We start from the raw sequence: 27,193 nt of genomic DNA on the forward strand, positions 1-27,193 counted from the left end.
TTTTCTTTTAAACACAGAGATATTTACCTGTGCCCCATTGCTCCCTCCTCAATCTTTATCACTTTATTTGATATCAATCCTGATCCTGCCAAGACATTCCCAGCTCTCTGGAAAAACAGGGAGCTGCACTGGCACCATCAGGCCTGGGGATTTCCTTCTGCACAACAGACAGGAATTTGTTCTGTGACAACAAATTTTGTATCTCCACATCCCAGCTCACACAATGAACCAATTAAGGATCTTTGGGGTTTTTTCTGTGATTTTTTTTTTTTGTTTGTTTGTTTCAAGTATGTGGCCGAATGTTTATCAGATGTCCAGATTTTAATCCAAACCTTCACAAATTTAAACAGCTGCCTCCCAGAGCTGTCAAAGGGACATGGAATCAGCACATCTGAAAATCAATACACCCCCTGGGCCTGAGTTCCTCTGGGAGTCAAATACTGCAGCCAGGAGCTTTTGCTCAGCTTCCAGAGCATTTTCTGCATAGTTGTGAGATTATAATTGTTAGAAAAAAAGAAAGTGGATATTTTTAAACTTCATGATCCCCCTGGTTTTTTTACTGTTTGAACTGTACCTTTACTGCAGCTTGGTTTTCTTTTTCCAGAATTGCTGATTAGGTCTAAATCCAGAGAAAACAAAACACTGGCTGTCTCAGTGATGCTGGGCAGTAGGGAATGCAAGGCTACTCTTGGGACATCTGTTTCACTGCAAGAAAAGTTTTATTAAAAAAAAATAATAAATCTAGACAGTTGGCTCAATATAAAATAGGCATAAATTGCAAAGATTATCATGGAAACAAACCCTACAAAGACCTCTTAGGTCTCTGGTTGCTATTACTGTTATTTTTTAAGTCAGCACTGGTTACCCATGTCAGGGGAATAATACTCTGCAAGTCACAGGTACAAACCAGCAAAACCTGCAGCAATCAGGGCCTTACCAATGGGTGCATTTAATTAATCTAAAATGATTAGAGATGCTCTTCTGGAGGATGGCTGATGTGGGACACAGCCTTGGACTGCCTGGAGGAAAATGGCCCCACACAAGAGCTCAGTGTCTGAGGGGTGATGTGTTTCTCTGGAGATGAAGGCAAGCTGTGTGCAGCCCTGCAGAGACTGCCCTGTGGGACACACTCAGGGCACAGAGGGAAATGTGTATCAGAGGAACTTTGTTGGTAACAGAGGAAGGACTAAAAGGAGGTGAAATGCAACAATTTTCCCCTAAACTGGATCTGTGATGAATGTCAGAGCTTAGCTTCAACACCCTTCTGAGGAAGCCTGGGCCAGGGAGCTCTCTCATGAATATTTAAGGATGAATTTTCATCCATACATTCCTTAGTCTTGCTTTGTCTCCCAGACTGCAACTCATGGGGCTACAACAGGGGATTTGTTATGGAGCCACACAGCACGTCCAAAAATAAATTCCAAACTGAATAAAGTTTTACACAACCTTGTATTTTCAAAAGCACCTTACAGTAATACAAAGCCAAGCAGCAATAAAGACTTTTAATCACTACAGCCTGTGCTGTGCTGAAGCTAAATACAATCCTATTTCATAAAAATCTCTGGTCACTCAGGGACATCAGTCCCAGTCTGCTTGAGAGGCAGGTGTGCCCCATCCAAATGCTCCTCACAACAATAAATCCAGTTTCAGGCTGTACCAAAAATAAAACCAAAATGTGATCTGAATGTTGAACTCATCAACAAAGCTGGAGACCAGAAAGGGTGGGTAGCATGCATGTTCCTCTGCATGAAACCTCCTGGCAAAGTTTGGATGTGATGGGGACTTCAGCTGTTGGGGCAGAAGTCATGGAGCACCCAAGTCAGATTCTTCAGATGTTCATTGCCAGGTTGATAAACTAATATTGGAAGAAGGACAACATTTTTAATAAATGACTTCAGGCCCTTCTCCCTCCCCCTCCCTTGCCCCAGACAAAAGAGGGATGTTCAGAAGCAGTGCCTTGCTCTGCACTGACCCCACACAGGCAAAAGGATCTTTGCTCACTGTAGGATCCTGTGTCACTGAGGAAAGACCTCAGCCAGCATTTACTCCTCTGTTTGGAGGGAAGGAGGCAGAGCTCCCCAAGCACTTGGTGCTGATAACAGCAGTGATTTTGTCTCCCAGCAATCCACATGGGCTCCCGTGTTTGCTGTGCCAGGGAATTCATAGTACTTTGCCCCAGGAAGCTTTGGGTTAGTGTGGAATGAGAGACAAACCACACAGGCAACAGGGAGACCAAGGGGTTGCAAGAAAATAAGAAGCCTGTGCTGAGCAGTGTGAGAAGCAGGGATGAACAGGAGAGGCTGATCTAAACTCCTGGGGGGTTCAGGGAGGATGGAAGACACCCTGTCACCATCTGCTGATTCCCTGCTCCCCCACTGAGAGCTGGCACCCAAGGAAGGAAAAAGCAGAGGATCTATAAAGGGGGATGGAAAGTTGTCAGTACATCACAAGAGGAAGGAAAAAGCAGAGGATCTGTAAAGGGGGATGGAAAGCTGTCAGTACATCACAAGAGCAAGGAAACAGCACGAGGGAAATGTCATCAGTGCCTGTGCTGTAAAACCCCAGGCTTTTTGAGACCTAAGGCAGGTGAGCCCTGCACTCTCATGGATGTAGATGTCACCTGAAGCATCATGCAGAAACACCCTGGGTCTTAGAAGAGGACAAAGCTTTAGAGAATCCCCCTCATTTTGTCAGGGTTTATGAAGCTGTGATCATACCTGGCCTATATTCAGGTCAATGAACTCCTTGTTTTTCACACTCAGGGCTTGGAATACTCCTGCAATGAAAAACAGGACACCCATGCTAGAAATATTCCTCAGTCATACTCACAGATGAACTCCCAGCCCACAGGGATGGGGTGGCCAAGCCAAGGAGAGGAAGATCCTGGTGCAAAAAGAAGGTGACTTAGGTTTGCTTGGGGGTGGTAGCTGCTCTGACAAAATCCTTGCAAGAGGAAATGTTGTGTGGACTTAAAAACTTTGTACAAGACTGACTTCTGAACTTGATTGGAAGGAGGGATGTGCTCAACAGGCAGATTTGCTCCAAAGTGGAGCAATTTGCACAATTTGTATAGCTCATCTAACTTTTCTAATACTTCTATTGCTACAGATTGAACCAGAAAGTAAAGAGAAGAACAAACCAAAAAGAAAACAGCCAAGCAAGTTGATTTTTTCTTCCCAGAGAGTGAGTAGTGTGTGATTTGAATTTGGAGCCACACTTCTGATCACATCAACATTCACCCATCCATTTTACCTCTCTGCTACTGCTGCTCTGGAACAAGAGTGACACAAACTGGGTGCCTCAGTGTAGAGGGAACCCTATCTTCAGCCAAAAGTGAACAAGTTATTTAAAAGGCACAGCAGATACCTTCCCAAGCACACACCAGTTATCTCTTTGCATGAAGCACAAGTAATATTTGAACCTTGAACTTCTCTGGGCCCAAATAAAGCTCAGTGTGAGCCACAAGAAAAGCTTTACCATGGACTTTGCCAGCATTCTTCACATGCCTTCTATGTTGCTGCAGAGTTTAGGAAACAAGCTCAATCCACATGGGGAAATTTTCCACTAGCAGCAGAACATTTTTCACTTTACAGGAGTGAAGCCATCCTAAAAGCAAATGCTGAACACAGCTCCTTTCTCTTAGCCTGTACACACTTGATCTTAGATATTGTGCCATATGCTTGATGACAGCCAAAAGTGGAATATTTCTCTTTCTTCTTTTTTTTTTTTTTTTTTTTTTTTGCTTTTTTGTTTCAAAGGGGAAGAAAACCCAGAGGAAGGAGATACTCACCACTTGCATTCTCCAGGCGAATTAAGCAGTTCAGAAAATCATCAAATTCAATCTGTAACTGATCACCAGAGTATCTGAGGACAATCAGTTGCAGCAGGTGGTTGTTGAGTTGATATCCTGCCCAAAGGCAAAAATAAAATAAAATAAAATAAAATAAAATAAAATAAAATAAAATAAAATAAAATAAAATAAAATAAAATAAGTAATGTGAGCAACTTCCTAGGCCAGATCTGCAGATCTCTCCTTAATCTTGCCAACCAGCTAATGGGAGGATGCTCTCTGGCACACATTCAACCAGAAAGCAACCTGAACCCCAGAATTCTTAAAGTTCTTTAAGCTTGCAATGAATGATGAATCCTGAACAAAGAATTTTGCATTCATTGGAGTTTCCAGTCCACGCTTGTGTGATGTTTGAGGGACCATTCTGTCACTTTGAATTTTTTTTTAGGGATTTCTGTCAAATCTAGGTGCTTTAATAAAAATAATTTGGGATGAAATACAAACATACTGACAGCTCTTCATAACAAACATCTTACTCAGTGGTCCTTGAGTGGAGGTGGACCCTGAAATGGTCTGTGTTGGGATCTAACCCTGAACATCCCTACCCCTTCTGAGTTTCACAGAGCTCAATAAAAATGTAAAGATTGCTCTGACTGACTTGCCCTGCATGGTTGAGGGTACCTGGGGTAAAATTAGCCAGCTCAACGTCCTCTCTAGGTGCCCAGTTCCTTCTGGGCTTTAGACTCTGGACAGTCCTCATCATCCCCAGCTGATCTGCCCCCAAATTAAATGCTGCTCTTACCTGCAGCTTTAAGAGCACTGCGGAGCTCGTAGGAAGACATGGAGCCAGATTTGTCAAAGTCAAACTGGAGAAAAATATTCTGGTATGAAAGGAGCACATGGTGAGTTCAGTACTTGCAGAGGAAAGGGAGCACAGCTATGGCACAGAAAAGCAAAGTGTTTATCTCTGACTGCATAAGCATTTAAGAAAGCTGACAAGGCTGGTCTGAGTCCAGCCTGATTTTTTCTTTTTTAAACTGAGGAGTAAATATGGGTCCCAACTCTCTTTGTCATATGGAGAGGTTGTTATGAAACTTTAAACAAGTACTGCCAAACCCAAGCTTTCAAAAATAATGAGTTATTCCTCATTAAAAAAAATCCCATGAGTTGTAAGAAAGTTATTTTATCTGGGAAGGATGTGTTGTCTTTGTCTTTTAACTCCTAAGTCATGCATTCTCTTAATCTCTTTTTGTTTTTCTCTGTAGTTTTGAAGGTTAGAATCAAATTGTTTAAGTTCAGATTGTCACTTACCTGCTTCTAGGTATAAAAGATCTAAATATCTAAACTCAGGGTACAGCCAAAAGAACTTATACAAACAGTTTGAATTTTTGACCTAAATATTAAGTAATTCTTAAGCTGGAGTTAAATTCTGTCCTTTTAATGAGATGACAAGCACAACTCCCCCTTGGAATACAAGTTATTTAGAGCTGCCATTACATTCAGCTTAAAAGTTTCCAACAAATATATGTGAAAATCTTCCTAGAGGATATAAGGAATCCTCAAGCCCCTCAGTTAAAAAAAACAATGAGTCCTTTATTAAGAGAGGTGTGGCATTAATACCCAGAAAAAGTGTTTGCCATTTCTGATGGGCTAGACAAGAAGCAGGGAACTGCATATTTTGAATGCTTGGGTGAAGCCTGAATTCAGAAAAAAAGCTATTAATGACCATGAGGAAACAATTATGATGTCTTTATTCAAATATTCAGGCTGTGGCCTGATTCTGCAAGCCTGCTTCTTCTTACTGCCATATACAGTGGCAGGAAAATGTGTTTAAAATTAGAATCCCACTTTCCCAGACTTCAGTAAAGTTGACTCCTGAGAGATCAATAATGAAAATGCAGTGATTTAGGAAATCATTGTTTCCTACTAGTCATGAATCATCACTTTCTTTTTCTGTAAAAAAGCAGTAATGGAAACTCTTAAGTTTCATTTTGATTGACTTGCTTATTAGTTCCCATTGCATTCTTTACCCCAAAAGTAGTTGATTTGATTACAAAAATCTCTATTCTTTCCAGAAAACTCTTATGGAAAGCTAAGAGTGTCTCTGGCCATCCAAAACAAGCCCTCCACACTTTCAAAACATTTGGTTTGAGTTAAAATTTGTGGCTTGTAAATGCTCCCATCTCCATTTTTGTCTGCACATACATAATAAACTACCCAGGAAATAGCTAAGGGAATGGAGAAAGAAATACAATGAATAATGTCACCTACAATCCATGTCTTCATTTTTTCCCAGAAAACTTTGAATTCATTATAGTCCAGTTTCCCATTGCCACTGGTCTGGTAATGTGAATTAAGGAAAAGTCATTGTTATACAGAGGTCAAAATTCTGTCTGAATTTATCTGAGTTGTTCCTTCCAGCAGAAAAAAAAAATAAAATCATGTAGCCTGGAAAGCCTATGGTGCTGCTGAAACCAATCTTGGGATTTCTCAGGAGGTGCAGCTTGAGCAGTTACAGTTGTGGCTGTGATATTTGGGGAACATTATGTGATATAAAAACACAGCTGAGCAATTGCAGGCTCTACAAGAGAAAAAAAAAAAAAAACACAGATTGTTCCAAAGCAAGAAGAGCTTGGGATGTAAATGGGTTAGAAGTGATTCAGAGAATTAAATTACCTGATTAAAACAAATTGCTAGTGTACTTGAAGGAGTTAGGCAACCAATGAGCTATTCCTTGGTTTTGATCTAGTCACCAGGCTTTGTTACAAAGGCTCAGCCAAAAAGGAATGGGGGGTGTGGGGTGAGGTTGGCAAAATCTGGCTCTATGAGCTGAAAAAAAAAATATCTGCACAGCAGTTCTGAGAGTGATCAGATCTGCCTGGCCTTCCCTTTAGGACAGGCTGGATGAGACTTGGAGCAACCTGGTCAAGTGGGAGATGTGCCCGTGCCCATCCTGGAACTGGATGAGCTTCAAGGTCCCTTCCAACCCAACCCAGTCTATGATTCTCTCTGCCTGAAGCATGAAGGTCTTAATACTCATTTTACTGAGTTAATGTCACCCAAGCACAGCTCGTGCGAGATGGGGCATTTGCTCCAAAAAGTGAGGAATGGGCCCATTCCCTCCCAGCTATCTCTTGCCCTTCCCCTTTCCCTCTCACTTGTCAGGACAAAGCCCTTGCTCAGCCAGACACAACCCCAGTGAGCACTCAAAAAGGTCAAAACCTGCCAAGCAGGGTCTAGCTAATGCCTGCTGTTATTTAAGCACCTAAACTGGTGAACATTTCTGAGGGCACCCACAAATCCCAAGGACATCATCACTCCTGCAAAAAGCTTGTCTTTCTTTTTCCAGGTTCTTCTTCCTGGGCTCATGTAGAACTTTGATCCACCCCTGAGTCCCTGCAGGGTGATTGCAGGGAAGGAATTTGGTGGCACATGACATCAAGGGGACTCTGACAACGTGGGCTTGGGTTTGCATTCCTGTCATTTTGTTCCTCCTTTGTGTTCCAAAGGACATGTCTGGAGCAGGATGGTTGTGTCTGCTTCCCTTGTGCTTCCAAAGCAGATGAAGAGATGTCTCCCTTTTTATGCAAAATTATGCAGAGGTTTGCTGGAAGCATCACAAATCATGGGAACTATTTAGTTATATCCTAAATAGTAAACCCAGGACTGCTGTTACTCTCTTGGGTCAAGGGCAGACCCTGGCTCTGTGCTAATGCAATATAAAGAGATGTGAAATTGGACCAACTTCCTACCAAGGCTTGGGTTTCAAGGGGGGAAATTTAGGACTAGTCCCCTATTTCTCATCACATCTGTGCTGTGACTCATTTTCTCTAAATTTTAACAGTATGAGCACAGCTTTAAAAGGATAAATTTGCTCTCTTTTAGTTTTCTGTTAGAAATGTTTGAGAGGATGCTACCTTTGTCATGGCCTGGAGCAACCAAAGCAAAATGTAAGAAATTCTGAGGTGAACAAGCAAGGCATAAACCAAAGGTTGGATACTTGCCTTGTCAGGTCTGTACCTGTTTTTTCTCATGTGTAACAAAATTGTCTATCTGGAAGGCAAACTGAAAAAAAAAGCTCTACCCAAGGAGAAGCCATAGCACAGAAATTTAGCAGGAAGCAGAACATTGCAAAGGACAAATCTGGTGGGGAAGTCCCAGGGCTGTGATCCACCTCTCCTGATGTCTAAGAAGTTATTCAGCATCCCTGACTGTGGGGCTGAACAAGCATAATTAATTACCCCATCCTTTCCACTATCTAAAAAGGAAGTCTAGAAAGCTACCTTAGATGTAGACATCTACACCCCAAATGGCTACATTTGGACAGACAACTCTCACCCCCCTGTCTGCTTCCTGGAGTTCCAGGATCTAGCTGAAAGACCAGATTTTCCAGCTTTTAACCTGGTTGTCAAAAACCCCACAGCTTTGATATCAGTGATTTTCAGCACTCTGCTGATCTTTGGTTTCTGACCCTTAATTTGAGTGCACAGTCCTGAGTCTAACCCTCCAGGCTTTTCTTTGAGTTTCTTCTCCAAGCCTTTTTTCAAATACATCACAGCTTCAAAAAATGCACTCTTCTGTATAGAAGTAATTTGATATTTACTTTTACAGGTGCTCAACATCAAAGCAGCTGCTTCTAAGTCTGTAGTTGCAAATGGTCTTGTCTTGAAGCTCTGAATTTCTAAAACAAAAAATCAGGATAGATCTTCAAATAATTTTTTAGTTTGCACAGTGTTCTGCCAGGACATTACCACATCCATCTCTGATACCCACAACAAGTAATGCTGTGGACAATTCTGTTCAGCATTCATTTAGTCTCACAAACCCAAGTTTCAAAGGATACATCCATCAGAGAAATGATATTTCGGCATGAAATGAGACTTAAGTTCTTGAATTTGATGTTCTTTACTGAAAAAGGACAATAATAAGAAAGAAATCATTTATTCCTTTGCCTTTTATAGACTGAAAGGAGAAAATAGGAGTTGATAAAGCTTTTAGTTCTCACTGTGGGAGGACCTGTGGACTGGAAGGTGAAAACTAAAGAGAAGTCCCAGTCCAGGCACAGGAGGGATTTACTGAAGACATGACAGGACCTACTCTCATTTTTTTGTTAATCAGGTGATGAAGTTCAGAGGGGGAAAAGTTTCCCACTGTACAAAGAGCCTGTAGCAGGGTTTATGGCCAGGTTTTACAAGTCCCAGCTCAGCTCCTGTCTCCCCACAGCACAGCAAGGCAGAGCTGAGCTCTCTGAGCTGATGTGGAATATGCTGGAGGCAGGGGAAGCTTGTGGTCAGACCATGGACCAGATGTTTTCCTGGCTCTGCCCTGCCTGGTTAGAGGACAGCAGGCAGGAGCCATAACACAGCCTTTGTTTTTCTATCTGTAAGTGAACTGAATTGGAGCTTTTATAAAGTTCTCTAAAGGGCCCTTAACATTGAGGTTAGAAGCACTTAGTTTTTTTGAATACAGCACTTACTTTTTTTTAATATAGTATTCAGAACATATTTGAGTTCTTCTGCAGATATCTCCATGTCCTAAAGTTAAAAAAAAAAAAACAAGAGAGCATCTGTTATTTGATTTTTTTTCTCTAATCAGACATACCAAAAACCTCAGAAGACACAAACAGCACCCATCTGTACTTTATTGTAGCTCAGGGAAAGAGAACCACACAAACCCCAGAAAAAAGCAAAAAAAAAAAACCCTAAAGGGCTGACAAATGACAGGAACGCTGCTGTGCATGAGGCTGTCTGAAAGAGATTTCAAGAAGGAACCATTGGTTCAAAGATTAAACTGTAGCTGAACACAGAACCAGCTAAGTTCCCCCAGAACTTTTTGGTCCTCCTGCTTGCTCACCAGGGACTGGACCTTTCTCCAGCCAGAAATAATGCATGGTGACACCTGGTGCCCAAACAACACACTGCAACCGTGCATCCTCCTCCCAAAATACATCAGTTTTGTGTCACCTGGCCCTCTGTGGGAGCAGAAGTGTCACCCCTCTTTCTACATCTCTCTGTGAGCCACAAGGGTTTTGTACTCACTTTTCCTGAAATCTGCTCAAACAGTGCCCGAAATTGTTTTTCTTCTTCAGTTTCTTCTGGGTTTGGGCTTGGAGGCTGCAATTTGAAACACACAAATCATTAAAACTGGAACATGCAGCCCTATTCTACATCAGCTGTCCCACAGGACACCTTCAAAAGCAAATTCTCCTGATAGTTGCTAAACTTGATGCCTCCCAACCACCCAGCTGCCCCAAGGGGATCTCACCCCTTCATTTCCTTCACCTGGGTGATTAATTAATGTGTTTTGGGTAGCTCAGGACCCAGAGCATCCGTCCTGGAACACAGCTCTCCCACCCTGGCACCACTCTGCTTCCCCACTTCTTCAACTGGGGAACTTTTCTCCTGAGTTCTTTCCAGCTGGATCATCCAGGGACTTTTCCCCCCATCCTGAGAGCACCAGCCAGGGGTGGTGAGACTTGAGGACATTGCCCAGAGCCATCCTAAGCCTGGAAGAACTTTGAGCTGGCTGCTGGCTGAGTGCCTCAGTGCAGTGGTAAAGTCCAAGCTTCAGTCTACACTGGTGAGCAGGGGACACACCACAACACAGAGCCACTGCCACAGCTGGGGTGACCATGTGAACAGAAGAGTTCTTGGGCCAAAAAAAAAAAAAAAAAAAAAAAAAAAAAAAAAAAAAGGATAAAGGAAAGCAATGGCACAGGACAGGAAGCAAAAACTCAGGCTTTGTTTTCTCTACCCACAGAAGATACAACGTGGGTGCTAGAGAGGCCCTGGGGACACTGCTTGGCCACTTAGAGGTTTTCTGACCCTAAATTCCTCACTTTGTCCTGCTCAGATTTGGATGCAGTCCCTATCTGAAGATTTGGATGCAGTCCCTATCTGATACTGGGACAGGTGAAGAGATTTACTTTGCTACTGAGCATGGCCCTGAGATTCCAGGAACAGAGGCAGACTTGTTAACTGCTCCCTGGAGGAGAGTTTTACTGAAGAGGAACACACCAGATCTTGGCTTAACTTATTTCCATGGGAAGGCACAGCCCAAAGAATGGGTTATTTGCAAGGATAGATACATTAACACAGGGGCTGACTCAGACTCAACTGCAATTAGCCCTCAGCAGGCAGACCAGGCCATGCAGAAACAAAAAAAAAGAACTTAAAACAAAACAAAACAAAACCCAAAAAAAGAACTTAATGCTTTTAATAGGCAGGTATCACTCACACCCTCCCCAGCCCTGTGGGTATTGATAAGGACAATAAAGTTATCTGTCTGCACCATGGCTGTAGGGCTGTGGGCATTTTCTTGCCTTTTATTTTTTCATAATAAATGATATTTTAGAAGATGGGAATGGCCATGTGCCTCCCCATGGCTAATGGCTGTGCTTTCAGTGGCTGAACCCTCCTCTGGTGCTGGCTGACACCAACTGACTTGAAGTGGATCCAGAGGAATAATGATTATAATTCTGATTGTTGCAGCTCTTTTACCATATTCAGCAGAACTGGCTGTTTCAGTCACATACACAAAGCTGGCAATTGTGCAGCATTCCTGTGAAATGAATGTGGTTTAGCCAAAGACAGTTAAAGCCCTGTGTGCTGCCTTCTGCTGAGCTATTCTCTTGCTATTTTAACCCTGTAGACTTACCTCAGGGAGCTCGATGGCAATGTTTTCATCTAGATCCCTGGAGGAAACAAAACCTTATTCAGTAGCTGAAGATATCCATCATCTGCTTGGGGTGGAAGCTGGCTAATTATGTTTTCCAGAAATGAATGATAAAACTGCATTTTTTACATAATAGGTCAAGTCTAGATAAAATTCATCAGACAATCATTTTTTTGCCTCTGTTTAAATTTTGGTATAAGCCCTTAAAACAAGTTTTGAGCATGACTCAGGGAGGGCACAGCTGTGCATGCTGCCTACTAAAGAATTCATCTGGTTCTTCATTCATTGTGCACACACTTTCCCCTCAATATCAAATTTTCATTTGGACAAACCTGGGGAGGAAACAAACAAGAAACAAACACTGCTGCATTCACAGATTCATGAACAGCATCAGGCAGCTAGCTCTTCCTTCTCAAGCTTCCAGCAGCTTCACCATCACCAGCCCTATTTTCCCACCTCCTAAATTCCTCTCCAAAACAGGAGACTCAGGTTTAGCCAAAAATGGGCAAATGCAAAAAAAACCCATCAAGAGGTCCCAGTGCCAAGGTCCTGCTGGGTGTTCTGCAGCCAGGCTCTCCCCCAGCAGCCAAAAGCCCAGGGGCAGGTGAGTAGAGGAGAGCCCAGGGTTTGCTGATGACTTACTCAGTGATGGCTTTCTTCTCAGAGAAAATCCTCAGGCAGAAATCTGCCTCCTGGTGTGGCTCAAACGTGGTGGGAACAAGGATGTAATCACCCGGAGGCAGCTTGAAACGGTTGGAAACTTCCCTCAAATTAATGTAGGTTTTGCTCTTGGCCTTGGAGGGGTGGTACCTGAAGAAGTCTTTGCCCAAGTGTTCATCTCTGCCAGGGCTCTAGGAGGGGAAATGAAGGCACCACTGCACTGGCTGGGGTGTGCTGGGGGACATTCTTGCCCTCTCCCAAACCCCAAACCCCAAACCTGACACCAGCTTCTCCCCCAGCTCTGACCCTGACTCTCATCCCTTTGCTCAGGTGCTCATAGCTCCCACCTCATGGCAAGGACCCACTGCCAATGGTCCTTTTGCACCCAGAAGGCAATCTAAAAGGACTCCAGGGCATTGACTTTTTACTTTAACACTCCCTGCTGTTAAATATCACCATCCCAGGTGGGGTTGTCCCAAAACAATGACAATAGATTTGCCAATCCCAACCTCACTCAGGGACACCCTGTGTGTGATGTGCCCCAGGAGGTTCAGAAGAACCAACACCTCCCCTTCAGGAGCCAGGCAGGGGATGAGGGAACCAAGGGGTCTCACCTGGGAACCTGGCCTTGCAAGGACTCCCAGATCCTCTTCTGAGAGGACCTCATGCCAAACACCTAGCCTTGCAAGGACTCCCAGATCCTCTTCTGAGAGGACCTCATCCCAAACACCTAGCCTTGCAAGGACTCCTAAATCCTCTTCTGAGAGGACCTCATCCCAAACACCTAGCCTTGCAAGGACTCCCAGATCCTCTTCTGAGAGGACCTCATCCCAAACACATCAAAATTCTCATGGGGCTTGATGTGACCGAGCAGACTATTTTAGGAACAAGGCCCTAAGGATTACATGATGACTGCCAGAGGAACAAACCCAGAGAAAGGTGCCAATATTGAGAGTGAAGCTGCTGTGCTGGGAAAACCATGGATTACCTCATAAATGGAGTAGCCAATGGCTAGCATTTCAGCCCCCAGCCTCTTGAGTTTACGGCGATCCTTCTGCATCAGTGCTGCTATGAATGTGCAGTCCTCCTGCCCATCATCTTTCTCTGTCAAATGTAGCTTAATTTGTGGATTGGTCCAGAAAGTCTCTGCCAATGTAAAGAAACACCAGATTGCCTCAGAAGAGAAAGACCACCACTCCTACTATTGAAAAAAACCCAAAGCAAAACAGAGGACTTTTTGTCTTTTTAGACAATTAAGCTGAGGTTGTGCTCAAATTTAGTTTTTCCATTAGCTGTCATGCTTCTTTCCACTCAGCTCTGCAGGAAAAAAAAAAAAAAAAAAAAAAAGCCAAATCCCAAAGTCCTTTATGGAACTAGGTGTAGAAAGATTTTAGGCCTGACATTTTATTAAGTTACCATAGTTAAAATAAAGTTGTCAGATGGGATTTTGTTAACAGTACATAGCCACAATGATCCCACAGTGCTGGTGCCAGCCTGCAGTAACATGGTTCAGATCCACATTACTACTTCATGCTGGCTGAGCTGGTTTTTTGTCTCGTTTTACACTTACTGCTGCAGTTTCAGTGACATTTTTGGAGCTAGTCCTGCTCATGCAAACCTAAATGAGAGGCAAAGCAGATCCAGTGAACCTGAGAGCAAAGAAAGCAGCTCTTCTACTGCAACGTCTCAAGTGGGACCATATGAATATTTGTCTCTTTGACTGAGAGCTGGCTGAGAATCCCAGTTCTGGCTGTGGGGTACCAGGAGAGATGGCTGAGGGTGGGTAAAGACTTCCAGTGCCTGCTTCTCCTTTTCAAAGCAGTATCTGTTTACCTAGAAAATTTCTGCATCCTCCTGCAGTGGATCCCCGGACCCAGCTGCCCTGGTGGATGGTCACCTCCCACTTGTGGGCAGTGTTGTCTTCCAGGGCATCTGGAGTCAAGTTGCAGATCTCAACTTTATCAAAATGCACTTTGAAGTCTTCAAATTTCATCCTGTGCAAAAGACATGGGGAGGAATTGGCAGACATTCACATCAGCAGAAGTATTTAGGCCCCAGAGTCCCATCTACACAACCCCCCTGCCTCTCTCCATGGACCACAGAAAAAACTGGTCCCCTCCCTAAAGTGGACTTCTCTAACTATCCTTTTCCTCCAGTGCCTGGTGCCTGACAACAAAATGGAGTAGCAGGAGGGGAAAAGCTCTCCAAGCCTGCATGTTTATCTGCAGCAGTGGCAGAAAGGGCCCAGCTAGCCCTCAGTGTAGCTCTCCAAAACCAGATTATCTCCATTTTTCTACTGCGTAAGAAACATCTGTGATGATTTTAATTTACATTTGCTTTGGGCCATTTTAAAGCTCATTTTTTAATGTAGGAAGAAACAGCAGGTTTGCTTTCCTGAGCTGCTCTGTCCCCTTTCTTGTTGGCTATTCCCATGTATTGCAAGACCTAAGCACTGCTAATTCTCACCCTGATGCCCAGCAGAGGAGAGCAGGGGCAGCAGAGCAAAACCTGGCTCTAAGAGGCTCAGTTTCCTGGCCACACCATAATTTTAGGCTCTTTGGAAATGTGCTGCAAAGGGCTTCATAGATCAGATTTAGCTCCTAAGGAGTAAAACACCTTTTTCTGGCTGCCCTAGAGCTGTCCTGGATTTTAAACTGGTGAAAGGAAGATTCTGACCTTCTGATTTTAGGAGGAAAGGGACTGAGAAGCTGATTTCTTAGCAGGATGCCCTCTTCACATCCACTAGAAGCATCTGGACAGCACTGATCTAAGCTGCTATTACATAGCCAAAAAATATCTTTGGCATAGTTAATGAGGTCAGCAGGCCATCAGCATGTTACCAAGCAGATTATCTTCAGTCCTCTGAAATCCAAAGAGCAAAAAGGACAAAAGCCCTTTTGTCCCCCCTAAAACCCCCACCTTGGTTGCCTTAACCCATGGAGTCCTTTATAGCTGAGCTACTTTTTGCATCCTGAGGACACTCTGATGATATTCCACTTATATTGATTGCTCTAATTGTTTGGCAGGTTTGGATCTGATTTCCCTTCCTGCACTGCCCTCCCTCCCATCCAGCACAACACCTGAGAATGAACATTTCTTCTCCCTTTTCTTCTATCTATAAGGCACACACACAAACACACACACCCCATGGATCATAGAAAAAACACAGAGAAATGGGTCCCTTCCCTCAAGTGGAATTCTTTTGGAGGAAATGAGGCTGTGTTAGAAAAATTACTATTGCTTTGTGGGCATGGATTAAGTTGGGCCCAAAACCTAAAGCAGTTACAGAAGTTGTTCATGAGTGCATAGGAGGTTTCCTGGGCTCCCTTTCAGCTTCCAGACATTAAGAAATTTTGTACAAGGAGCTTGCTGACTGTAAAGTTAACTGTTACATTTATTGCAGTAAATTCTTGTCACCAAGAGGAGCCCTGTTGCACCTTATGCTGTTTTCTAGCCCCAAAGATAATGCATGTCATGGAGAGAACATATTTTGAACTCCTGAGGACCTGATTTCTTTGCTATGCACTATGTCTGGCAGCAGGTTTCAAAACACCTCAGAAAGTTTACTCCAGCTTTCCAGGGAGATACCTGGTGAAGGTCCTCAGCTGCAGAATCAGGAGTATTGCTCATTCACCATCTCCTCAGCTGAACTCTGCCTCAGTTGGAGCAAACTGAAAGCTGGAGAGGAGCTGCTATGTTCAGCTGTTTCCTCATCTGACCACTTTAATGTCTCTAGTGATACATGACACCCTTGCTGATGCAGGCTGTGTGTGATGGGGAAACCATCAAGGTGTGGCTTAGAGGGGCAAAAACAATCCTGAGAGAAATACACAGAAGTCAAAAGGCATTAGAAAAAAGAAGCCTGATGCACTGGGTGGAGGGTTTAGCTGCTATCAAGCTTGCCTAACTGGTTTTGGAAGCATTTCTTATCTCCTGCAGAAGACTTTTGTCCACTTAACCCCTTCAGTAGAAATTCCAGTCCCATTGTTTTTTTTTTTTTCTTCTCTGAGTGTCTGAGCTGCAGGATGAGGAAGGCCAACATTTGCCTGGGTGTGCTCAACCTCACTGATTTTCTTGGCCTTCTGAGGACTTACTTAACTACCAGCTTAGCTCTGTGGGACATCTGACCTTTCTGTGTGACCTTTCTGACTAGAGCCACACACTCTGAAGCCCTGTGGCTTACCAGAACTCTCCATCATCCTGGGTTTCCTGAGCCAGGCGTGCCTGCTCTGATGGGCTCACTGAACACCACTCCAGAGAGCTGCAAGGAAATAAAACCAAGTTTTGCTACAAGCATGAAGAAAGACTGAGAGCAACTGGGGTTGTTTAGCCTTGAGAAAAGAAGGCTTAGAGTCAATCTGATTAATGTCTATAAATATCTGAGGAGTGGGGGTCAAGAGGATGAGGCCAATCCCTTTTCAGTGGTGCCCAGGAATAGGACAAGGAATAATGGGTTGAAGCTGGAACAGAGGAAGTTCTACCTCAATATGAGGAGAAACTTCTTGACTGAAAGTGGGGGAGTCTTGGCCCAGGGAGGTTGTGGAGTCTCCTTCTCTGGAGACTTTCAAAACCTGGATGTGTTCCTTTGTGGCCTTGCCCTGAGTGATCCTGCTGTGGCAGGGGGAGATGATCCATTGGACTGGATGATCTCCAAGGGTCCCTTCCAGCCCCTATGATTCTCTGTGACAATTAATTTTCCCTGACCCAGAGAAACTGGCTGGAGAGAGCAGCAGGATGGTCTCTTCCAGATGTTTTCTTGGACACAGATGCAGTGGGACCAAGCACACGTCTTGTGTCACAAGGATTACAGCAACAGGTTTGCACAAAATAAACAAAAAATCACCCCAGATTTAAAATTAATTTGAATCAGGAGTGTCTTAAATTCTCTCATTTGTTTCAATCCACAATTTTTGCTCCTGCTAGATTCTGGGGGGCTAAACATCTTCAACAGTATCCCCATCACTGAGCAGCTTTGAAAGTACTGAGGGTGACATTTTAGTATGGCAGCAATGTACAAACCCTTGATTTAATTTTCTGTGGAACAGCTGCAGCCTTTTTGAGGGCAGCATGGAGGGGACAGCACACTCACTTGTCACTCCAAGGGCCATTCCACTCAACCTGTCCCCAGGGGTTCCTTATCCTTATGAGCTGCACTTCCTGGCTCTGATAATTCACCTGGGGAAGAAGGAAACAGAGAGAATCCCAAGTGTCAGCAGCCAGGACAGGAGGTCTTCTGGGTGGAGACTGGGGCAAACTGGTGTAAGAGCTGGGCAAAAGGTGCAGACTGCCACAGGAGACGTGGAAGGGAAAGATGAATGGGAATTTGGGTAATTCCCCCCCCAGGAAAATTCCCCCTGACACCTGAGATGGGGGAAAATCCCTCATCTTTCCCCCAGGTCTCTCTTTCCCCCTTGTTGTTGAACATACCTTCTCAATGCCAGTCACAGAGTAAGCATGGCCCTTGATAAGGCCAAAGGGGGTTTTGGCTTCTGACTCAGCAGCACTGCTGGTCTGAAATAGAGGAAAAAACTGTGAATTTCTCTCTTTGGAGTGAGCTCTTAAGTGGTGCCACCTTGTTCTTTCCAAGCATCAGGCAGGAGGTCAGTGGCTAACCAGAAGGAACTGGTGTTTTTGATGCAGTGATGGGGTAATTATGTCCTCTGAGGGAAGGAAAGGTGGTTTGGGGTTTTATTTTCTAGCACTGTTCATTCAGAGGGAAAAAAGGTAGTTCCAGAGTGAAATAATTTCTCAGCCCCTGTGACTTCCAGAATCTCAACTTAAATTACAATGTAGCTTGTGCCAGCTAAGGGATGGGAAAAGGTGCCCTCAGGCTGAGATCAGGTGTTTATATGACCTCTTTTTGTGTAAAAAGGCATTGATGGAGCAGTGATGGCAGTGAAGGGTCCCATCAGCCAGCTGAGCATGACTTGGTCTACTTGAGTAAACACTGAATTAGTCTTTGCAAGCAGCAAAGCTTCATCAGGAGAGAAAGGGAAACTCAAATTATAAAAGTCTGAGCCCCAGAGCTGAAGGCACAGCCTTGAGTAAAAGGCAGAGGTTATGGAAAAGCCCAGCTCCCAGGCAGGAATGGGTTTGGGACAAAAGTTCTCCTGCAGCCCAGCCCTATGTTCAACCATGAGACTCTTGGCCAGAGGGCAAACAAAATCCTCTCCTTCTCTCCCAGCCTGGCCACTTCCTTTGTGCTTGTCACAAGTGTGCAACAGGGAAAGGAAATGTTTTTGGCTTGGTGGGATTTTTCCCCAGCTGCTCATTCTGATGGACAATCCTGGCACACTTTTGTTTCTGAACTGCCTCTCCTTCAAGAAGCAGAAACAGAGCTTTCAGTCTTGTGGTTGAGCAGCTCAGGCATTTTTCACCAGAAAGCCAAGGACACAGGGATGGTTCCTTTTCCCCTGGGTCAGACACACTGGCAGAGCAGTGCTACCCACCAGCAACCTTTCCTCTGGGAAAGCTGGAGGTTTCAGTCTCTGGAGGGATAAAGCTGACACACCTTAAGCCCCAGCCCCTGTTTACACACAAATACACCCAATCAGAAAATTGTCTTCAGTTCCTCAAGTCCCCACAGGTGTTAGAGAACTCAGGGCTGAACAAAACCAATTTTGTAGTCTCTGGAACCAGTAATTGCTCAAAAAGCTGCAGTCAATTTCAGTGCTAAGTGACCAAAACAAGTCAGGAAATAAAAGTTCACTCTCACCATCAGCTCCTATCCGTGTCATTATTGCCTTAAATACAGTGGCCACCTGCTGCAAAGTGTTGACTCTTCTTTCCTTTTAAATAATGGTGCTCAAGACAACATTAAAATTGCATATGTATCAATCCAGAGCTATTATTTGCAGGGTTAGGTGTAAATCCATCTGCTTGACATCAATTTAACCAGTCTTTAAAAAGCAGGGGGCTTTAATGCAGAAAGCACAAAACTAAACTGAGAAACTAATTTCTTACTTACATCAATGGAGCAGCCCACCATCGAGTGCCTTTTCAGAGCCTTCTCTAGGATTTCATAGAAATTGTCAGGAGCCTTTTTGACCTCATACATTTCTCCTACTCCCCCAGTGAAATCCTCCATGGCTTCTATTGTGCTGCCTCCTTTCAGAGCCTCGTAGCTGCCATTCAGCCTGGAAAACATGTGCTGACCATGAGAGAGACTTTCAAACCAGTGAAGATACCCACATGTCAGAGCTTGCTCACACAGGCAGGAAACTGCAGCACTGAAGTTGAAAGAAGAACCCCAGAATCTACCCAGGATCTATGGCAGGAGTATTGGGATCATTCTGCTTTCCTTCTTAATTGCATTTTTAATTCATTCCTTTCTCCATGGCCTTAAAGCCTGGGGATTTTCTTTCAGTAAGGAAGGAGTGAAGATCACTCTGTGTCAGGGGCTTGCTACCTGCTGAATTAGTTAAAAACACAGAGTTAGGCAGAACCATTAATTCAGGTTTTGGCAGAGACAAGTAGCAGGATTCAGGCTTTGATCCACCTCTAGCACCATCATCTAGGGCTGCATCTGATAAAGTGCTGGAAGCTGGACCAGCTCATGAGAGCCACACACAGCATCCACACTGTGTCCAGTTCTGGGCCCCTCAGCTCAGGAAGGAGATTGAGGTGCTGGAGCAGGTCCAGAGAAGAGCAAGGAGGCTGGGAAGGGATCCAGCACAAGTGCTGTGAGGAAGGGCTGAGGGAGCTGGGGGTGTTGAGGCTGGAGAAGAGGAGGCTCAGGGGAGACCTCATCACTCTCTCCAACTCCCTGAAAGGAGGTTGGAGCCAGGGGGGGGTTGGGCTCTTTTCCCAGGCAACTCTCAGCAAGACAAGAGGGCACAAGAGGTCTCAAGTTGTGCCAGGGGAGGTTTAGGTTGGACATTAGAAAGAATTTCTTTCTGGAGAGGGTGCTCAGCCATTGGAATGGGCTGCCCAGGGAAGGGGTGGATTCTCCATCCCTGGAGATATTTCAAAAGAGCCTGGATGTGGCACTCAGTGCCATGGGCTGGGAACTGCAGCGGGAGTGGATCAAGGGTTGGACTTGATGAGCTCTGAGGTCCCTTCCAACCCAGCCCATTCTAGGATTCTAGGATTCTATGATCCTTACATCCAGGCAGCAGCAAATGCAACCCCCTCCCCACACACAACCCCCTCAAGGAATCCTGGATAGAAGCTGTTCACTGAATAATGTATGTACAAATAGTGAATAGTGTGTGTACAAACAGGAAATCAGATATGTGCAGTGTGACTTACTTGGCATAGGCTTTCTCCAGCAAAGCACTCCAAAACTCATTGTGATCAGCTGAGTGCAGGAAAACCAAGCGACCATTGAAGGTGGGTAACTGGTCATCAATCACAACATCCAGCCACTCATTGTGCTGCCAGAACTGTGCAGAAAGGGTGAGGCATGAGTTTGCTGAGCCTGTGTCATTTCTCCTGGATCTAGGACTCTGGCACTCCCAGCACTTTTAATTTTGTGTATATAAATCCTCTGCTCACCATGCTAACTGCTTACAGGAGACTTAGTTAAAAGCAGAAGTACAAGACAGAAAATCACCTTTATCCTGGCCCAAACCAGGACAGCTGCTCTGAAGGAAGGGTAACCCACCCTAAATAAAGACTGAGGCTAAAACTGTGGAGCTGTAGCTCCTTGTCTGGATAACATCACTCATGTAGCTGTACAAATGGTCACCACGTGACTGAAGACACTTTTAAGATACAGAAGTATTAACAAACCCAACCCAACTCTTTTGTGTCTCCAGAAAAATATTAAATTATTCCTAAAGTCATATATATATATGAGCTCAGTTATATATAAGCTCAGCAATTCCTGGTATTTTCAATGTCTCCTCTGCAATAACTGGGAATCCCACTGCAAAAAAAGACCATGGCATGTAATGACAGAAATGTGCTCACACTCTGCCAGATGTTTATCCTACCTGGAAGTGAAATATCCCAGCGTAATCTGGCCCAAAATTTTGATCCAGTGGGACCACTCTTCCTAGTGTTTTTTCATTCAGTGTGAGAGAAGCTATGGCTGCTAACAGCCAGCAGTCACCTGTGAAGTGAGAAGGGAAAAAAAAAAAATTAAAATCCTCATTTTCTTCTATTCAACAGGATAAGAAGGTGATGTGGAGGCCAGAGGAGATGTTATAGCACTCAGCTGCCACTTCTCTTGAAAAGACAGGAGGTTATGTCCCTGCCTGGCCAGGGCAGACCCTCCTGTAGTTTGGAGGTAGACAAAAGGCTCTCTTTGGCCCACAGTACCCTCTTGTGGAGATCCTTCCTTCCCTGATCTTGAATCCCACTGCCCCAGGATGGTCCCTGGCAGAGATGGGAGGGTGCTCCCAAGAAGGTGGCTGCAGGCAAGGTGAGTGTGGGCACTGCCTCCAGCTTCACCAGGTCAGGAGGGACATCTCCTCATGGATCAGGACATTCCTGCTGCTCCACACAGGGTGCAGTCACAAACACTTCCACCCAGAGGGAATCACTCACCAAGATCCCCTTGGCAAATGTCAGTTCTGGTGGCTCCTCCGAGGATAAACTTGGGGTCCTTGACAATTTCCTGCAGGAGTGGGAGAGAGAGACCAAAGCTACTCAGAACATGCCAGGAAAACATCAGCACCACCCTGAGCCCAGCTGTGCAGCATGGTGTGGGGTGCCACATGAGCCACATTATCCTGCAGCAGTGTAGCCACCACAAAAAACTAGGGGGGAAATCTTTGGCAATTAATTACAGCGTAGAGCAATTAAGGAATCAACTAACCTCATTTTTTTTTTTCATAATTATTTGGCTGCTAATGAAAGGCTGGAAGTCTTTACTCATCTGTAGGCAACTGTAAAAATATCATAGCACAACCTGATCCAGAATCTTGATGTCAGGCTGCTAACTCTGCTTGGTTTTTTTTCCCCTAATGGCTGGAAAAACCCTAAAATTGGCAATTCACATTTAAATGCACTATGAAGCCTTCTATTTAGACCATTTTCTCCTCAAACCAGCAAACAATAAAAGGTAGACTCCAGCCTTTTACAGAGTTAATTTCTAGGAGGGGCTAACACCACCCACCCTTGTGTGCTCAGAGGTTAGAGGAACCAGTGCTCATCATGGCATTAAAGCAATTTTCAAACATTTATTTGACTGTTTTAGTTCAACCACAGCTGGATAGAAAAATCAGGGTGGTAAACCAATAAATCCTTCCTCATGAGCTGTAAAGTGAGTTTAATTGACTGAGTAGAAATAGAGGAGGCAGGTATCTAATATATTACTAGAGGAATCTGCCTGTGGTTTATGCCCTGATGTTGTTGCAGACCTTCTGTCAAGATTTCTGCCTAAGTGGCAGAAGCTTGAAAAAAAATTATTAAAGAGGGAAAAAGATAAGACATCCAGTCATTTGATGCCTACATTTGCCTCAAAGGGAATGGAGTTGCTTTTGGTTCATAGCATGAGTTTTGTGAGGCAAATCAGGGCAGGATATGGATGGTTTTGTTCAGCTTCCTGCACTTCTTGCTGAAGCATCTTCTGCTGGCCACAGGTGCCCCAGGGAGGAGGCACCACAGGTCGTGTCCTCAGTGTGTAGAGCAAAAGGAGAGCAAACAGCAGCTCCTCCTTACCTGGCCCCCACCTGCTTGTTAAATACATTCCTGGGACTGGCTGTGAACAATAAAAGCCACAGCTCATTGCCTTCAGGTATAAATATAACAATGGCTGATAAAGCAGCTGATCTTTAATAATGTGCCTTGTTTTTATACATCATTGCTGCTGGGGAACATAATTCTCCTGGCAAGAACTGCATTTAGCTCTTACCAAGAATGTCCATGTGTGACAAGGGATGAGATAAAAACAACTTTTCTGAGAGAGGAGAGGAATACAATGATTAAAAAAAATGCTGCAGGCCTATATCCCACTTGCAAAGTCAAAAGCATTAACTTGAGATGATGTTACAGTGCCTCTATTTACCTTCTTTTCCTGATGGATAACAGAGAGGAAACTGCTTTATCTTAAAAGCTGAGGAGCCAGAGAAGAGCATAACTAAAACCCTGTCCTTACACATCCTCTCAGCCTCCCCTGAGCTTTATTTCTTGCTGTGCAGCTCAGAAAAAAATCACCTTTTTCCTGGTGGGAATTTAAAGTGTAAAGGCAGATGCTGTCTCAGGTAATTAACTTCCCCTGGAAATGTTTCCAGATCCTGAAGAAGACCATGACAACTACAACAGACAGACTGCTCCCTGCTGAGTACCATGTAAAGCACACACAAGCTCTGTGCTGGTCCTGAGTACATTTGACAGCAAAGTTTAACTCTTGTGAAACCCCAAATGGAAAAAAAAAAAAAAAAAAAAAAAAAAAAGACAACCTAGCACCTAACAGCTGGCCAAAGGCAAACTGTTCATTCTGATTCAGTGTTGTAGGCACTTGCATCTTTTTTTGCACTTTTTCACAGAAATCCACAGCACCAAAAAGCCTCTCAGCCCAACAGCCCCATCCTGTTCCTAGGGACAGCTCTACAGCCCACCTGGTTTTGGGGGCACAGGCAGGCAAGACAGGGAGCAGAGCCTGTACTTATGTGTAGGGATATCCCATTTTTTTCATAGCTGAAACCCTTCTTTCTGATTTAGTGTTGTAGGCACTTGCATCTTTTTTTGCACTTTTTCACAGAAATCCACAGCACCAAAAAGCCTCTCAGCCCAGCAGCCCCATCCTGTTCCTAGGGACAGCTCTACAGCCCACCTGGTTTTGGGGGCACAGGCAGGCAAGGCAGGGAGCAGAGCCTGTACTTATGTGTAGGGTTATCCCATTTTTTTATAGCTGAAACCTGTTCAGGAGGAAGAGCTTTAATTCTCTTCTCAATCCAACTGATGCTGAGGCATTTAAATGCTTATCATTGTGGATTAACTGAAGACAAAATTTAAAGCCATCTTTAAGCCTATTTTGTTCTTTTTTCTCTCTTGGTATCACTGTTGCCAAAGGAATGTTTTTCTACTAAAGGAGAAGCTTTCGGATTATGTCAAAAAAAAAAAAAAAAAAAAAAAAAAAGAGAGAATAAATGTCAGTTGCTAACAAAGAAATGAGATGTAGCCACAAATTTTCTGTGACTGTTGGTTACAGAATTAACTGGGGAGAAGGAACCTGGAGTGATGTTGGGTTTGTCATCTGTGACTAGTGAAGCTTCAGGCTCTTGCTGTGTTATTAATGATTGTTATGCAAGATGCATGAGGAGATACTCATCAAGCCCTTGGCTACTGCTGAATGGCTCAGTAACCATGGCATGTATGTGTAATCTCCCCATGGCTCATGACAGAAAAGAGCAAATAAGAGTTCCTAAAAGTGAAAAGGTTTGAATTTTTAAAGTTTAACCTTAATTATAGATTTCCTACACTAATGACTCTTGATCTTTACATAGCTACATCATGATAACCTGTTTTACCCTTAAGTTCTTGCGTTTGCTGCTACTTTCATCTTAACATTGCTTATGTTGGGTAATTATAAAAGACAGAAGGATGATTACAGGTTCATTATGCATGTACATAAATATAGATGCATAAAATGTGGCTACACAGTGATCTACAGATACCTGCATGGACAGCAGGTTAAGGGAAGGGATTCTCCACCTCTTAGACCCCCTCTGGAGTCCTGCGTCCAGTTCTGGATTCCCTGTTCCAAGAAAGAGGTGGAGGTGCTGGAGAGTGTCCAGAGCAGGGGCAGGAGGATGATCAGAGGGCTGGAGCACCTCTGCTATGAGGAGAGACTGAGAGAGTTGGGGTTATTCAGTCTGGAGAGGAGAAGGCTCCCAGGAGACCTCATTGTGGCCTTCCAGGGGCTGAAGGGGCTACAGGAAAGCTGGGGAGGGACTTTTGAGGCTGTCAGGTAGGGATAGGACATGGGGGAATGGATTCCAGCTGGAGGAGGGGAGATTGAGGTTGGATGTGAGGAAGAAGTTCTTCCCCATGAGGGTGGTGAGACCCTGGCACAGGTTGCCCAGAGAGGTGGTGGAAGCCCCATCCATCCCAGGAAGTTTTTAAGGCCAGGCTGGATGGGGCTTGGAGCAACCTGGGCTGTGGGAGGTGTCCCTGCCCATGCAGGGGGTTGGACCTGGATGAGCCTGAAGGTCCCTTAAACGGTATGAAGCCTTCTAGCCCTCCAGTCCCACAGCCTTAGCTCTCTGAGGTTGCCATCCATGCCCTGAGGTTTTCCACCTCAGGGTTTCCCACCCTCCATATCCCTCTGAACCTGCCAGCTGCTTGGCTTGATCCCAAAGCACAGCAGTTCCCAGATTTGGGGAAGATAACAGGAGACGGGAAGACTGACCCAGCACGGCAGAACGATCACACTCACCATGGGCCTCTTCCAGACGAAGGGAACAGGCGGCTTTTCACTGAAGAAGAGAGAGGAGTTGCAAGGGGGGAAATCAATGTCCTGGAAAAGGATTCCCTTGCTCAGACATTCCTCTTTCAGCTCCTCGTAGACCTTCCCTGAGCTGTGGGTGACCCGGGTGGCCCTGGGCAGCACCGACGGCCTCGGCTTCCAGGACATGGCTGCCTCCCGCCTGAGGGAGGGAGAGATCCTGAGGGGCTGAGGAGCGGAAGGTAGGGGGGGAAGAGGAGGTGAGGAGAAGGAGTGAAAATACCTCAAATATACCTCAAGAATTACCTCCTCCTTGAGGAGGAGGAAAAAAAGGGGAGGAAAAGGAGGAAAAAATGAGGAGGAAAGTCCTCCTGTCTGTCACACCTCCTTGAGGGCAGGGAAGGGCGGCGGAGATGAACACCCTGAAAGCAAACAGGGAGGGAGAGCCCGGAGGGAAGGGTGTGAGGGCCCAGGGACATTCCCTGGATGGGCAGGGGACAACAATCCCTGGATGGGCAGGGGACAACAATCCCTGGATGGGCAGAGGATGCCATTCCCTGGATGAGCAGGGGGTTACTGCTGGGACAGGGATGGCTCTGTGAAGCTCAGCATCCATCAAGAGCCCTCCAGGCTGTGGGGATGAGAGCTGAGAGGGAAGCGTGAGGTTCAGGGCTGTTTCTCCCAGGTGGGAATCCCAGAATCTTTTGGGTTGGAAAGGAGCTCTGGGATCATCAACTCCAACCCTTGATCCACTCCCCCTGTGGTTCCCAGCCCATGGCATTCAGTCTCTTCTTAAAAACCTCCAGGGATGGAGAATCTACCCCCTCCCTGGGCAGCCCATTCCAACACCTGATCACTCTCTATGTGAAGAATTTTTTCTTAACATCCCACCTAAACCTCCCCTGGCAGAGCTTAAGTCCATGCCCTCTTGGGTTGGAAGGGACCTTAAAGCTCATCCAGGTCCAACCCTGCATGGGCAGGGACACCTCCCACAGCCCAGGTTGCTCCAAGCCCCATCCAGCCTGACCTTAAAAACTTCCAGGGATGGATGGGGCTTCCACCACCTCTCTGGGCAACCTGTGCCAGGGTCTCAGCACCCTCATGGGGAAGAACTTCTTCCTCACATCCAACCTCAATCTTCCCTCCTCCAGCTGGAATCCATTCCCCCATCAGTCCTGTCAGGATCCCAGAATCATTTGGGTTGGAAAGGAGCTCTGGGATCACCAAGTCCAACCCTTGATCCACTCCCCCCGTGGCTCCCAGCCCATGGCCCTCAGTGCCACATTCAGTCTCTTCTTAAAAACCTCCAGGGATGGAGAATCCACCCCCTCCCTGGGCAGCCCATTCCAATGCCTGAGCACCCTCTCTGGAAAGAAGAGAGGGAGGCTGGCCTGGCATGGCTGGTGGTGGAGACAACCCATCAGGAAGGTGATGTCCTCATCGGGTGACACAAAACAGGCAGAAAACCACTCTGCCAAGAGGGTCTGGTGACAGGGCCAGGGCTGATGGTGAAGTGGTAGATAGTGGGGAGGGCTCTGAATGGGATGGGTCCCAAGCAGCAGATCAAACCCAGGGAAAGTGACAGAAAATGTTACTCTGAGGAGGGATTTTCATGGGCTGTACTTGCAGGCTTCATGACCTTGTTCATCTGTTGCTCTTCTTCCATGACCCAGCTCCTACCTGCAGCATCACAGCTCAGGATGGACACTAAAACACTGTGCTGGAGAGGATGG

At 45.2% G+C, this 27,193-nt stretch overlaps 1 protein-coding gene across 1 annotated transcript; it reads right to left on the reverse strand.

Annotated features, from left to right (window-relative positions):
* Positions 1–1,430: 1,430 nt before the first annotated feature.
* CAPN9 (calpain 9) lies at positions 1,431–25,782 on the reverse strand. The gene is made up of 20 exons (XM_071738918.1): positions 25,452–25,782; positions 21,617–21,686; positions 21,061–21,179; positions 20,375–20,508; positions 19,092–19,260; positions 17,552–17,635; positions 17,214–17,299; positions 16,308–16,385; positions 13,958–14,118; positions 13,113–13,270; positions 12,107–12,315; positions 11,447–11,483; positions 9,829–9,903; positions 9,267–9,324; positions 8,634–8,698; positions 6,062–6,130; positions 4,593–4,671; positions 3,791–3,907; positions 2,718–2,776; positions 1,431–1,855 (listed from the first exon to the last, which is right to left on the reverse strand). The coding sequence occupies exons 1-20, from the start codon at positions 25,647–25,649 to the stop codon at positions 1,829–1,831; spliced, it is 2,052 nt and encodes a 683-aa protein (XP_071595019.1). The 5' UTR covers positions 25,650–25,782; the 3' UTR covers positions 1,431–1,828.
* Positions 25,783–27,193: the final 1,411 nt, after the last annotated feature.

The sequence above is a fragment of the Heliangelus exortis genome, chromosome 3, assembly GCF_036169615.1.
Source record: "Heliangelus exortis chromosome 3, bHelExo1.hap1, whole genome shotgun sequence".
NCBI lineage: Eukaryota > Metazoa > Chordata > Aves > Apodiformes > Trochilidae > Heliangelus > Heliangelus exortis.